Genomic DNA, 14,614 nt, shown 5'->3' with positions numbered 1-14,614 from the left:
TACCCTATTTCTCTGGTTTCTATGGTTCTGCTCTGCCTCTAGCTCCCACAAGAATGGGAATGAAATGACAGAGCTCTGTCCTTACATGTAATGACAGACAAAAATGACAAGTTATATGTGTATAAGGGCAAAAGATAGAAAGCTACAGAAAGAAATACAGTAACTGATGCAATCAATCTCTCCAAACATTACAATATACATGCACTGTTCCCCCCATCACTACCTCTAGCATTTGCGAATTATCTGATAATTTAACATAAGTCTCAATCTCTTGACTGAGTATCAGTGCAATCCTGTATATTCCTTGAGGAGACAACACATATATATAAAAGAAGACAAATCAGCCTTTTAAACTGAATTTAAAACATGTTTTAAAACATAATGAAATTCATGAAAATAAAAGGTTTCAATTAATTTATTTTTCCTATCCATAAAAAAATAAACCTCAAAAACATAAGATATTCGAAACACACTCCTTCAACCCTTTCAATTTCTAGTAGACTTGAAAAGACCTATCATGTAAGAAGTAAAGGGAATACGTGTGATAAAGTTACAGATTTTAATGCTATAACAAAACATTGCAACCACTTCCATTCATCTAACACACATGCAATTTCCCCCTAGTGTAATCAGAGATACCAGAATCCCTAGCCCTGTGTCTCACTGATTTATTTTTCAATCAGTGAGAAAAACCACATCTTGGTTTCGGTTCAGATTTTTTACTTTAGTCATGCATTTCACTGTGATTATCTGCATGCTACTATTCTGCAACATTAGTGGGTAGGTATGTAAATTTGGGCACTCAAGAATCAGAGATAAAAGATCTGTATTAATAACCCACAGCCACATCCTTTTCCTTTTTCCTAAATGAGAGCAATATCTATTTACATATATTACATGTATGTAATATGAACGTGTCCAAAGGCATGACACAGACTCTAGTTTATTTTGTCAAACATCAAATCAGAAATTCACTTATTCTGTCATAAAGATTTTAAAATACAAAAATAACTACAGAAAAATCATAGCTTTGACTAAGCCCCCTGAAAATTTGGCCTCCAAAAAAGGGAGCCTACAAACCTTATTTTTCTATTTAAATTAAGGTTGTGTGCTTCAAAGGATTTTTGTTCCAGGAATTTTTAAAAAATGGTTCTTCCATTCCCTGCTGAAACTTCTTATCCGTCTCATTACAAATCAAGAACATGCTTCATGCTCAAACTATAGCACAAAAAAAGTTATGCCTAAAACATTTGCCATTTAGCTTTTTGTTTTAATACATTTTAGAGTTATTTAAGTATCTTCATTCTTCATAAAATTTCTGATTGTATTACATAAAAGAAAAAATATTTAGCATTAAAATTGCGTTGTTCTTTTTAACGTCTTGTAAGCACTAATTGATCCTCCTAAAAGTCACATAAGGTAAGAAGGTACCATCATCCTAGTTTTATCCAGCAGGAAAACTGAGGTAAGGAAGTTTAACGCCTTGTCCAGTGTCGCATCTTATGTCACTCAGGCCTAAAATCAGCTCATGATTCTGTACCTCAGGCATAGTATTTAATTTTAGAAGTCTGTAGGATTTAAGCATCTATCTCACTGTTTCTTTAGGAGATGATGCTATATCAGAAAGTTCTAGATCTGTACTCCCTGCAAGCCTATGTATGCCTAAATTTTTGCCTTTAAAACATTTCAAAACACAGAGAGAGAAAAAACAAAGTCAGTCAGTAGATATTTAATGTATCATGACATCCTAAACAATTCCCTAACAAGCTGTCAGGTGCAGATTTACAGTAACACACAAAAAAAAAAATTAAAATTGTCCTGAACATTTTCAACAGTGCAGTATCTTTGCTCAAACAGTCCTATGATAGAGAATGTTAAAAGTACCCCAGAGAAATATAAAACTGTGTTGGCACAGCTGATTTTGAAGGGCTCTGTCTCTTGTCTTTCTATTCCAATTCCCTCACTTCCTCTACATCTGTCATGGTTAAAACAAACGTAAGACATACCTTAATTGTACTAGTGTGTGCACCAGGATATTCTTTTTCCTCCAGTGTTGACCAACGTTGAATAAATTTTGACACCAGAGGGTCATCATAGTCAACTATCTGAAATCCTGAGACATTAGCTCCTCCAAACTGAATTTTTGATAAATCTCCATCAGTAAATCCCTGAGCACAGAAAACATTATATCTGTTATTCCAACAGTTTTGGCAGATCTCTCAATAATATATACAAATAAAGAGTTACCATATGACTTCTACTGCAGAAGTGTAAGCCAACATTTTCCTCAGGGTCAGGATCCAAGTCTAAATCCTGGGCTGCCAGGATTAAGTTGTCAGCTCCGCCAGCCAGCAATGCCTCTTGCTGCTCACTAGACATACACCTTTATAGAACAAGGGCTGAGTGGACCTGTCCAAGCCATGCTTACTTTCCTAAACAATCCCGTTAATTTCAGTGGGACTGCTTAAATGAGAAAGGGAACACTGACATGAACAACAGTTAGGCAAGCAAGATTCAGCCAGGAATAGTTACAGCCACAGTTGAGCCCTCTTTTTGCTAGGAACACGAAATCACGTGGAAGGACTTACCATCTCCCCTGCCTCCTCCCTCTCGTGTAAGAACTACTTCTCATTCTTACAAACAGTACATATGCCTTGTTTTCCATATTCTGTGCTTTAGCTTGCCCCAAATAACCATACAAATGAATTTACATGAAATACTCATTTCAGACATATCAGTTTAAATGAATGCTCTGAGTAAACAAAAAAAGAAGTAGCAACCTCAGACCACATTATCAGAAGTTGCTACTATTGCTGTACTAGGTGCTCTTTAATTACTGTATATTAATGATATTCATCAATGATGTGTTGCTGCATGCTAATACAGACACTTCTACAGGTGAAACTTTCTTCAATATTATTGTGAGTTTGAAGTTTGAACAGGAACATTCATTGTGTACTTTGACCCCTTCTCCATGTATCAGCATGTTTTATTCTTAAAATAGATCAATTTCTTGACTGATCAAACTGGAGGAGAACATTATTGCAGTCAAGAAAAGAAAAAAGAAGGTGGATTCAGTGAAGATAGGATATGATCAAGTACTAGTTAAGTTTTCTTTCTGAGAGAAGAAACAGTTTTTAAATCATCAACATATATATTTTATATGATATTATACAGAAGATCTACAATATTTGCATTTAAACTGTATAAATCTGTAGGAAGCAAATATGATATTAAACAGCTTTAAAATAGGAGATTCGATAAGTTTTCATTCTTAAGGGCTTACTGTTACAAACTTAAAGCAATGACTAAAATAGCAACCAGTCAACATAATGAAATACACTAGGCAATTTTTCTAAAATGTTTATTTCCCTTAAGACTCAAAATACTATTTATAAAACATTTGCAATGCAAAATACAAATATCTAACAGTTAGGGAATTTTTCAAGTTTTGCAAGTCTTTTAATGCTTGCTTCGTGAATATTAGTACTTGTTTATGCTAAAAATTAGTTAATAAATATAAAAATGAAACCCCAGTTCTGCTTTTAAAGAGGCCTTTAGAGTATAAGGCTTCCTCGCACCTGTCTTGCAACATACTTGATTCTTCAGAATACTGCCCACCTGGAGTGGGGGAAGTGTTTTGTTCAAAGGTGGGAAGAGACAAGGGTTATGTCTGAAATGTCATAGACGACACACTATGGTTGTTCTGTTTCCTCAGGCCCCTCAAAGGACTATGGAAGACAAGAGTGTAAATTAGAGCACTCTGAGCTAGAATTTATATCAAAGGCTGTCAGAGTCCAAAAATAAATTATGAAAAAAAAATTATTTAGAGGCACTCACAGCATGCAGACCCCAAAACTCTTTTCTGGAACAGAATAACTGAGATTCAAGCCTGCAGAATTTGCTTTATCTGTTTTTAAAAAATCATTGGATTAGATTCTCTAGCTTCAGTAAATAAGTGTTGTTGACTTCCATGCCAGTAAAATGGCCCTTCATCTTTAGACACAATTTCAAAAAATTTACCTTAACAGAATTTAGTGACTTTCCTGATCTTTCCCCTTAGGAACACCATTAGCTATATTGTCTGATCACCTATGTTCAAAAAAAGATTAATTCAAACTGATTACCAGGCCCATCTGAGGAATGAAGATGTGTAAAGCTAAGAGTCACTAGTCTAGCAGAAAGAAAGCTGAGAACTGTAATTTTTAAGTATTTTAGAGGTGAGAGAAGCAGCAGTTTGCTGAATGAATGTATCAGCCTATAAGGTGAAAAGTTATTTTTCTGATTTCCATACGCTACTTTTCTAAAGTCTGTAGAAAAAGGGATGAAGTTCTACTGATGGTGCTGAGCAGCCTTTACTTACATTGATGGGAATTTCACAGGAGTCATTTAAGCCCTAAAAAGACTCACCCAATAGAACAAATACCAACTCAACACATGCGTTCATTTAGCAAGGATAAAGACATTTAGGTTTTTTTCTATTTTCTAAAATGCATTTCAACAAAATATTAGTTGATGTGCTTCCGTAAACAGTGAAATGCATAATACAGGTATTTTAAATAGTAAAAACTCTTACCAGATTTGCAATGATATAATGGTATCCTTTAACATGTTTACCAATTGTGATAACCTGTAAAAAAGCAGAAATATCCCTGTAATGGAGAATGTTCACCAGATATATGGACTGAGACTTAAAAACTACAAAATGCAGTATGATGTAGAAGCTAGTTATGAGTTTTATTGCATGCAATACTGAGCTTGTTCAGTGCTTTACTTTTTATCTAATGCACCACTGAATACACTCTCTGCTGGCAGAAGTTAATCATGTTAAAGCCCAAGTCCCAAGACCTGTAAACAGAGGAGCTGAACACTAATTACTATGCTGTGTATTAAAGGCACAACCTGGACAGAAGGCAGTGGGCATCATGCAGTAGAAGCGCTGTGCCTCAGTGATTCCTGCTTAGATTCTGCTCCCTTTGTAGCAGAATTTTAATGTTCCTTGAACCAGAAAAAGTTTTAAAGCCCACTGACATTAGTGAAAGCATCTACATCATGAGGAAGTCTTTTAAAGTTCAAATTGTTGTTTATTGCCCTAAGGTTTCCTCATAACCTCCCTCAAAGCCAGCTGGTGGTTTCTCAGCAATCTCCACTGGCAGGCACGTAACATGGATTCTTCTCCCAAATAAGCCTAATTAAGACTATGTCTGCATGGGGAAGTTTGCATTTTGAAGCAAAACACTTCTCCAGAGAAAGGATGTGGGAGATAAGAGGACCCTAGAGGTTTCTTCCATCTTTTGAACAATGAGAACAACTTAAATGAATCATCCTTTCTTGATTTATTTCCCCATTTAACATATAGCTAAAATATTCAGAATAGGTACCCTGTGACTTATATCAGGCTAGTAGTGAACAACACTCCACATACTTGCTTTAATGAACTTACAGGAGTGTAAGTGAAGACAGTGTTTAACATCAAGGTCTATATTACTAGTTTGAGACTGAGAGGAACTACATTACATAGGCCATAGAAGTTATTCAATTATTCCTCTTTTGAGCTTAATATATACATGATATATTAAGTTAATTATTCTAGAACAGTTACTTGGTTCAGACTACTTAAAACTCATTACTTATTAAAAGGTTTAAGAACTGTGTTCGGATGTATTTCTTATGCAGCTGCTGCTTCCAAATAAATTTCAGTTAGATGAAACAGATTAGCTTTTCTGCATAAAATGCTGCTTCGTCATTCGTATGTGAGAAAACGACCCGTAGCTGCAAATCTTTATATCAGCAGTTAGTAACTCTGCTCTAACTGCCACTGGGTACTATTTCATTAATCTAGCTTTCTAAAACATTGCCCTGTGCCATCCATATGAACACTAAGGATGCTGCCAGTTAAAACTCTGAGAAGATTCAGTCGTGGCTCTAAAAGCCATAATGAAGGAGCTGTGGACACAAAAGGTATTCACCAGCGTCCCAGGTTTAGACTAGCATCTCAAGCAGGGATAGACAACAAGTGGCAGTAATTCCACATCTGCCTACAGGGTGTTATCAGGGGGACAGGCCCCACCCAAAGCTGGCTGACAGGCCGCACCCAAAGGGTGGTGGTAAATAGCTCCTTTTCCAAGTGGCAACCTGTCACTAGTGGAGTCCCCCAGGGATTGATATTGGGCCCAATGTTATTCAATATCTTTATAAGTGATCTGGATAATGGCATCAAGTGTAGCCTGATGAAGTTTGTGGATGACACCAAATTGAGTGGGGAAGTAGACACTCCAGAAGGGAGAGCTTCTCTGCAGGAAGATCTGGATAGGCTGGAAGAGTGGGCCAGCAAGAACCTTATGAAGTTCAGCAAGGATAAGTGTAAGGTCTTGCACCTGGGAAAACATAATCTGGGAGTGCAGCACAGACTGGGATCCACCTGGCTGGAGAGCAGCTCTGTGGAAAGGGACCTGGGGGACCGAAAGCTCAACATGAGCGAACAGTGTGCTGCTGCGGCCAAGAAGGCCAACAGGATGCTGGGTTGCATCAAAAAGGGCATCGCCAGCAGAGATAAAGAAGTCATTGTCCCACTCTACTCAGCGCTTGTCACACCACACCTGGAGTACTGTGTACAGTTCTGGTCCCCGCTATACAAAAAGGATGGGACAGGCTGGAAGGGGTCCAGAGAAGGGCCACCAAGATGATCAAAGGACAGGGAAGCTGCCATACAAGGATAGGCTGGGAGAACGGGGTTTGTTCAGCCTTGAGAAAAGGAGGCGCAGAGGGGATCTCATCACCGTGTACCAGTACTTAAGGGGTAGCTACAAAGAAGATGGAGGCTCCCTTTTTACAAGGAGTCCCATGGAGAGGACAAGGGGGAATGGGCACAAGTTGCTCTTGGGGAGATTCCGATCGGACACAAAAGGGAAATTTTTCACACTAAGGACAATCAACCATTGGAATAATCTCCCCAGGGAAGTGGTTGACTCAGCCACATTGGACACCTTTAAGAGTCATCTGGACAGGGTGCTGGGCCATCTTGTCTAGACTGCGCTCTTCCTAGAAAGGTTGGACTAGATGATCCCTGAGGTCACTTCCAACCTGTGATTCTGTGAAATTAGTTTCTGCAAAGGAAGCTGGCCAAGAAGAGATAGAGGCTATATAATGAAGAGCAAGGTAACACTGAACTGCCAAATCAGAGAAGAGGAATATAAACTAGTCTTAGGAAAGCTCGGGAACTGAAATATTTTTCAACTTCAACTCACATATACATATATATATGTGTGTGTGTATATATATATACAAATATATATACACACAACTCATATATATAACTGAAATCTGGAAGAGAAACTATAACATGAGTCAAAAACAAGACCAATGAAGCAACTTTGCAAACACATCTACACAAATCCATGGACTACAGAACATAACTGGGTGAACCTGAGGTTGCCACCACAGCTTAGAAAGTTGGTGGGTTTAATCAAAGCACTACAACTGAAGTTTTATTCAAGAATGGAAAGCAAGGAAGAAAGGAAAGAAGTTTCTGTTCTATATTAACACTGCGGTTAATACTTCAGTATTCAAGAAAAATCTGGTCAACAGAAAGCCTGTTGCATGTCTCAGTAAAAAATACACAGAAAAAGAAAAGGGATACTGATACAAAGGGTCTACTTGAGGCACCCTCATTAAAAGAAGGAAATTGCTGAGGGGTGTTTGAGGGCAGGAATTAAACTATTGTTTTATAGCATAGATCTGGTAGCAAAGCAGGACTTGTTTGAAATACATATTCTGATTTAAAAAAAGAAAATCAGAAGAACACACTCAAAGGATACTCACAGGCCAAGAAATCCTTTGTTCAGCACAGACATTCATTTTAAGAGATAATCAATGGAGAAACAATTATTTTAGATTTTATTTTAGGCTACTTGAGATGTTAAAAATGAGTTTACCTTATATGTAAGGAAGGGAAGTTACAGAAACAGAGTATAAGGATAACGGTCTTAAAAATGAGACCAAACTCCATAAAATGTTAGAATATCTTGCAAAGAGAATCTCAAGGCTAAAACCACATGAGACAGCTGACAGCAGTTTAAGAGACCATAGTCTAGGGCATAGCAGAAAACTAGTTTGAGGAGAACAACTAATTGTAATTACATTAGCTGACCTGTGTGGCTGATCCGCAGCTCTCTAGAATTCTTCAGTGACTTAGAAATTAAAACAGCAGAAACAAAAGTTTATCCATCCGTATGCCTAAGGAGTAGCACAAGTCTGTGGGGATAAGCTGAGAAAAATCTAAGACTCAAAGCAAGGCAGAATCTATCAAAGTGCAATCAGAGCAAGAAAAATATCCCACAGCTTCAATCAAAATAAGAGAAACCAAAGAAAATAAAAGGTCTGTTACTAAATGAACAAAGATAGTTAAAATGAGTGGTAACTAAAGGGTAAATAGGGCTCTTGTCTTTAAGAAATGGTAAAAGGAGAAACTGAAGAAACTTACAGTCAGCCAAACTTTCATATCATGGAAATAATTATGATGAATATTACATACTTGATCTCAAAAGAATCTATAGGATAATAAGATGATAAACAGTCGATATAGTCTTGTCAAGATCAAAATATGTCAAAGCAATTTCTTTCCTTTCTCTGACATGACAGCTAGCCTAACAGATGATGAGGAAACAGCAGGGGTGACATATCTTTAAGTAAGGCTTTTGTCCTGTGTGACATCATTACAAGCTTGTAACAGCTTATGGACAAGAGAAAAAGTCACTGTAAGGTAAGAGAACAACCATCTGAAAACCCACACAGAACCAGCTGAAGAGGACCTATAAGCACTACTTCTCTCAAGCATTGCTTTACTCAGTACTTTTCTTGACATGGATAACAAGCCAGAAAACATGATTTTTAAAAAACTGCAGATGATAGGGAGGTAACAAATGCTCTGAAGAACAGGATCAAATTCAAATTGATCTTGAAAATTAGAGAAAGTTTGTGGATATGAATTCCAAATAAAACAAATACAGTGCACTCCATTTAGGACACTGCTCATTGCCCGAGCCTCTCCAAAATGTAACGACCTTCATAAAAGACCAAAATAATGAGCCATTCAATAAAACTTCAAACCAATACATCTACACTCTGATGATATATCCCTACAGATGCTGCACAGTCTCACATGGTCAAGCTCGAGCCAGCAGGGAGCTATCCATATAATTTTCCACTGTGCTCTGCATGCATGAAAAGAATAAGATACACAGACAGTAAGACCTTCCTAGACACTAGGACTGAAGAGGTGGGTTCGAAGGTAAGGCAATAATTTGAATCAGAGCACTGCGATGCTGTTGTAAAAAAGAAAATTTTTAAAAAATCATTTTGGCAAATAATATATGTGTGGGTGGAAAAAAGACATAATTTTCTGTTCTGTTTAAAGCTCGGGGGCCTTAGCTATGGAAAACAGCATCCAATTTTGGTTAACACTTTAAGAGGAAGACAAGATGGAGACACCCCCAAGGACAGTACCAATGACAAAGAGCTTAGAAACATGGACTATGAAGGGAAAGAAACGGAAAAAGGAAGTTGTTGATACAGCCTTCCCAGGACATAAAAGGTTCTTCAGAAAAGCATTAGAAGTAGAAAATACTGTCTAGGTGTAAGGAACTAATCCCTAGACATAATATAACTATTTATAATGCACCATATATAATAGTGTATCAACTACATATAACATAGTATACTACTAAGGTTGTTAAACAGCCTTAATGAGGTTTATTTTGTTGTGGGTTTGGATTTTTGGGGTTGTTTGGGTTTTTTGGAGGGTTTGGGTTTTTGTTTTGCTTTGTTTGTTTTAAACAATCAGGATATAAAACCATACAGGATCATCCAGATAGAATTAGCTTGCCTTTGAGCAAAGGGAAGGATCATAAGATTTGTGTGTTCACTTTATGCCTGATATATATGTGGTCCTCAATACCAAACTGTCACTTCCAAATGAGACAAAATAATAACAAAAATAGGATCAAGAGAAATTAACTCATTATGTTTACTTATAGAATATAGCTAACTGCTGCCACTGAAAAATGGAGAACAGCAAACCTGATCAACAATGTCGTTGACTTTATCGCGCTCACAGTCCAAAATCACTCTTCTTTCCTTTTTTACCTCTAGATCTTGAAACAGTGAACGATAAGTTTCATCTTTTCTGTCATTGTTAATATTTCCTACATTGATAGCAGTCACTTGCCATTTCTTTTCAGCAGCAGAATCCAGCACAGCTTGCAATGTTGATAAGCCTAGTGAAGCACAGGAGAAAACAGAAGATAGACTGATAAAGCTTTGGGAACAAAAAGCTTCTAGAATGTGATTTATGAGATTACTTATTTAAGATTTCCCTGTAACTTGTTTGACCTGTCACGCGTTGTTAGGACTCGGAAATAAAGATATGTGTGGGCCCAATCAGTTCTTATTTCATGACACTTCTATTTACATCACTGCAAGGAATCAGGGCAGAGCCTTGTAAGGACAACCTTTTGGTTTTGCTTCAACCTTCTTCAGAATGGATTTTGCCAGTTTCACTGATCCACTGCTGGAATTCCACATGCTGGTAAAGAGGTCTTCTAGGAGAAAAGTGATCCAATTACGGAAAGAGGATCAGCTGCTTATTACGAAATGCTGTTGAACTGCTTTTGTCCTCAGCACTTGAGCAGTACTGTATTTAAACCCAGACCTCACTGAGGTCTGTGGCAAAATTCCCATGTTCTGCAGTGGTGCTAATGGAGTTATTTCTGTTGCCTACGGTCGTATCCCTCATTATGAAAGATGTGCCAGGATATATTTCTCCATATAGATAAATAGGCTCAATGATAACAACTACAAGCGGTCTACAGAAGTTTGCTTCCATTTTACCCTTTTGGCACGTTCCTGCCAGAAAGCTGTAATGTATGTACAGCTGCAACTGCCTACAGTATATTGTAAAACCAGTGAAGATTTTACTAGACTAGTTTTCCTTTGCAAGGCTAAAATAATAGAGTATAGAATCATGAAAGTTACTGCTGGAAATGAATTTCTGCTATACAACAAATATCATTTTAACAATTCCAAGCAGTACAGGAATTAGACTTGTTATGTTTAAATACCTTCCAGAGAATTCTACATAATTCTAGAGAGCAATTTTAAGAATAGCAGATAGTATTATAGAAAAAAAGAAAATTTTTACACACTCATCTCCCCTGAAACCACAGAGCACCAGGAGTCATTTCTCTGAAACAAATTTCTGACTCGTTATGTAAAGGAAGCTTCAGGTATAACCCTCATGAGACATAATAGTGGTTATGCCCATAAAAATAGAAAGAAAGCACTGAGAATTAATCTGTCCCATAGTTTGCAAATATATCATTATATTAAGATTGGTCAGTATTTAGCAATTCAGCTTCATCGGTGAAAATGGTAATGACATACAGCACTATATAAGACTGGTCATCAGCAAAGGTAGAAAATGGCAGGCTTCCAAAGCATAAATTCAATTATTATCTCAAATAGTTCTGGTTTTCTGTGTCGTCTTTAAAGAAGACTGATAGGAAGTTTTGCATGCCATGCAACGAATATTTATTCTAAAATAATAGATAAACACAGTCCAAGGGTACATATGAACTATTTATAACATGTTAAAGATAAATGTGGAGAACTCACACTGAAAGGAAAAGGTAATTAATGTAAGCAAACTAAAAGATGTAGGAAATATATTAAAACATTAAAAAGCACTAAAATAAGCCTATATCTCAAAATAAAGTTTTAAATGGTGATTTAATATAATTAAGAAAAACAAACCAGAAAAAAAAAAAAAACTGAAACAGATATAATCTGAATCATTGTTTCAGATCTCATTTAGTAGATTTCAGGTCCTCCAATCTGCTATATTTTCCCTGAGTTAAACAGAATCTCAGTTAGGAATAAATTAAAAAGGGCTACTAAAGTTAATACTACCCATTACAAAGGGTTTCTATATTTTACTCCCCTGATCTTCCCTTTTTCCTAGGGACTCTCTTTTCTTGGGGTGCTCTCTGCCTAGACATCAAATGGCTGCCCGGATTTCTTGCTTTTTATAGGTGGCAGATTTGTCATGCCCATTCAGTTTAGTTACTCTAATACAAATAACACATCGTAAAAGAATGAAAAACAAATTAAAAAAAAAAAGCATTCACCACAATACTTCTGTGGATGTGGAAGTATCTGGAAAGTGGTAATAGGATTGAGACTCTGCAGAGGCAAACACTCCAACAACTTCAGTTGCTTTTTTTAAACTGCAGGAATACATCTGTTTGGGAACCTCTTGGTTATGATGAGACAAACTCTTAATTCAGTGAGCTCTGAAAAGGGAGGACTGAGCAGAGGCTGAGTAAATTAGCAATTCTGTTACAGACAGAATCCCCCAATAATGTCACTACTTTTCCCAAAACCCACTGTTTATTATTGACAACACAGAAGAGGCAAGGAGGGTAAAGGACACTAATCCACATTATATGAGAGCAACGGCCATATTAAGCCAGTAATAGCTTGGACATGCATATACTGAACAGCCTCACTTCTTATAGACAGGAATGAGATACCAAATTGCCCTGTAATTCAACCAGGCAGACCCTAACCACAAAAGAGCTGTAAAAGTAGCAATAAATTATTCTTTCAGAAGAAGTCATCAAACTAATTCCTATTAGCTTTCACAGCTTCTGTGAAGAGTAAGTCTCCTTGCCTTTTTGATCTCACTCCTGAAGGTGGAAAGATTTTAAATTCCGTCATTCTTTAAATATACGTCACTGTCACTACATTAGCACTTATGCAAGAGTGTTTAGAGGAATTGGGAACTCTGTGTATTCGGGGTTTGATGTCAGTGTTGCTGACTACATACTGCTTGACTCTGCAGGCTAACCTGGTGCAATCAACGGAAGCACTGAGGAGAAACGACTTACTCAACATAAAGATAAGAGTTTCACGCCTCGGAGCTTGTTATCACTGGAGCAACTTGCCACAATTAAAACAAACAAATTTTTTTACAAAAAGGCACAACCAAACGGTGACTAAACCCAACAATTTCATGCTGTTATTCCTGGCCAGATTCAGCCAGTGCAGCTCACAAGAAGAACTAGGTGTTTTTCAGTATTTCCTAAATATAAATAGCATGCAGGTCATACTGTGCACTGCTAGCTGATTGACAGAGTATTAGCTAAGCAGGTAGTTTTACATCTGTGGCAGTGTTTTTTCTGATTCTAATGTGAATTTGAAAAGATCTGCCAGAGAAATGGGCTTAGGGTTCATCGTCCCACATGTCATTACTGTTGGAGGCTGCATACCAGTACTAGTTTTTCTAACTTTAGTGCTTTCAGTAGTGATAAAGGACTGTCTTGAGGAGGTCCCTTCAGCTTCTGAACAACATAATGTATAAAATAGCATCAGACTGCAGAATCTAATGTCATCCCATTACTCAACAAACCATGGTATAGTAAAACCATCCTTTAAATCTAGTGCCATTTTATCATTTAATGTGCATTTAATATTCAAATCTGACCAATGAACATGCAGGTGAGCCACAATACAGCCTTTTTAAAGAGAACAGGAGAAGGTTAATAACAGCAAAATGTTAGCCAAGGACTACCAGGTGAGGAGAACCTGAAAACATAATATAATAACGGAACTCCAAAAACAGCAGTCAAAAAACCCCCACCTTCTGTATAATGCTGCTGCTTCTCAAAAAAACTAATATACCATAATTCGCAAGTGATTTTTCCCAGTTCATGAACTGTTATATTATTATTACTACAGCCATAAAAGGGCATAGGAGTTGAGAAGGCTGTACCACGGAGTAAATTGCTCAGAAGCAGATTTGGGTTTATCACAACAACAAAATCTAAGCTCAACAGAGGAGAGGAACTTGAGTATTTATCAAAAGCAGCCTCCAAAGAAGCAGGGACTGCATCCAAGATTCTTTCTTGCTTGGTGCCCAGCTATCAACTTGGCATATATGCAGTGAATCTATGGTAGTAGATTGCCCTTCATGCTCAGATGCATTTTTTTTCTCCTTAGATGATTCTTTAAAAACAATGAAAAAAACTTTTCATAGGAACTGTATTACAATATGTGATTAATCTCACATTGCTTATCAGCACATGCTTGCAATTCTGTTAATACATACTGTAATAATTTCATCCTCATTTAAACAATTTTGTTTCTGTCCCAAAAGCTCATTTCTAAATTTAAGCTTACACTTGGTGCAGGTAAATATTCCTTTCCTAGTTTACTTTTCTAAACGAAATTCAGCATTCCAGTGAGATGCATCTAGCAAACAGCATGCAGATAAGAAGTACCACATCTTACCTCTGTCACTGTCATACAAATATGCAAACTTGGTCCACTGATAGTATTCAATCAAGCTAAGAAGGGCTCCCTTGAGGTCAGGTCTCATCTGAATGACAAAGGGATGTGTTCCATCTGTTGGGAAGCTGGGAGTTATGAAGGAGACATGAAGAGTCCCACAGAATGATGTTATGGTATTTACAGACTTCTTGTCATAGAATCCAAAAATAGCAAAGACTCCTCTTGAAAACTGGGAGCAGACTGGGGAGGGGAGAAAGAAAAGCAATTA

The 14,614-nt window shown here is 37.1% G+C and overlaps 1 protein-coding gene across 5 annotated transcripts in view; it reads right to left on the bottom strand.

The window, feature by feature from the left end:
* The window catches only part of GRIA2 (glutamate ionotropic receptor AMPA type subunit 2), a 99,462-nt gene that overhangs the window by 41,953 nt on the left and 42,895 nt on the right, over positions 1-14,614 (bottom strand). For all 5 annotated transcript variants that reach the window (XM_075091012.1, XM_075091013.1, XM_075091011.1 and 2 more), the window contains exons 3-6: positions 14,347-14,586; positions 10,078-10,274; positions 4,577-4,630; positions 2,007-2,168 (exon numbers count right to left, since the gene is read on the bottom strand). In XM_075091012.1, coding sequence (XP_074947113.1) covers positions 2,007-2,168; positions 4,577-4,630; positions 10,078-10,274; positions 14,347-14,586 — 653 coding nt within the window. The remainder of the gene's footprint in view (positions 1-2,006; positions 2,169-4,576; positions 4,631-10,077; positions 10,275-14,346; positions 14,587-14,614) is intronic.

Source organism: Phalacrocorax aristotelis, chromosome 4, assembly GCF_949628215.1.
Source record: "Phalacrocorax aristotelis chromosome 4, bGulAri2.1, whole genome shotgun sequence".
Lineage (NCBI taxonomy): Eukaryota > Metazoa > Chordata > Aves > Suliformes > Phalacrocoracidae > Phalacrocorax > Phalacrocorax aristotelis.
The sequence above is the reverse complement of the archived record's forward strand: the minus strand, read 5'-3'. Positions and strand labels throughout refer to the sequence as shown.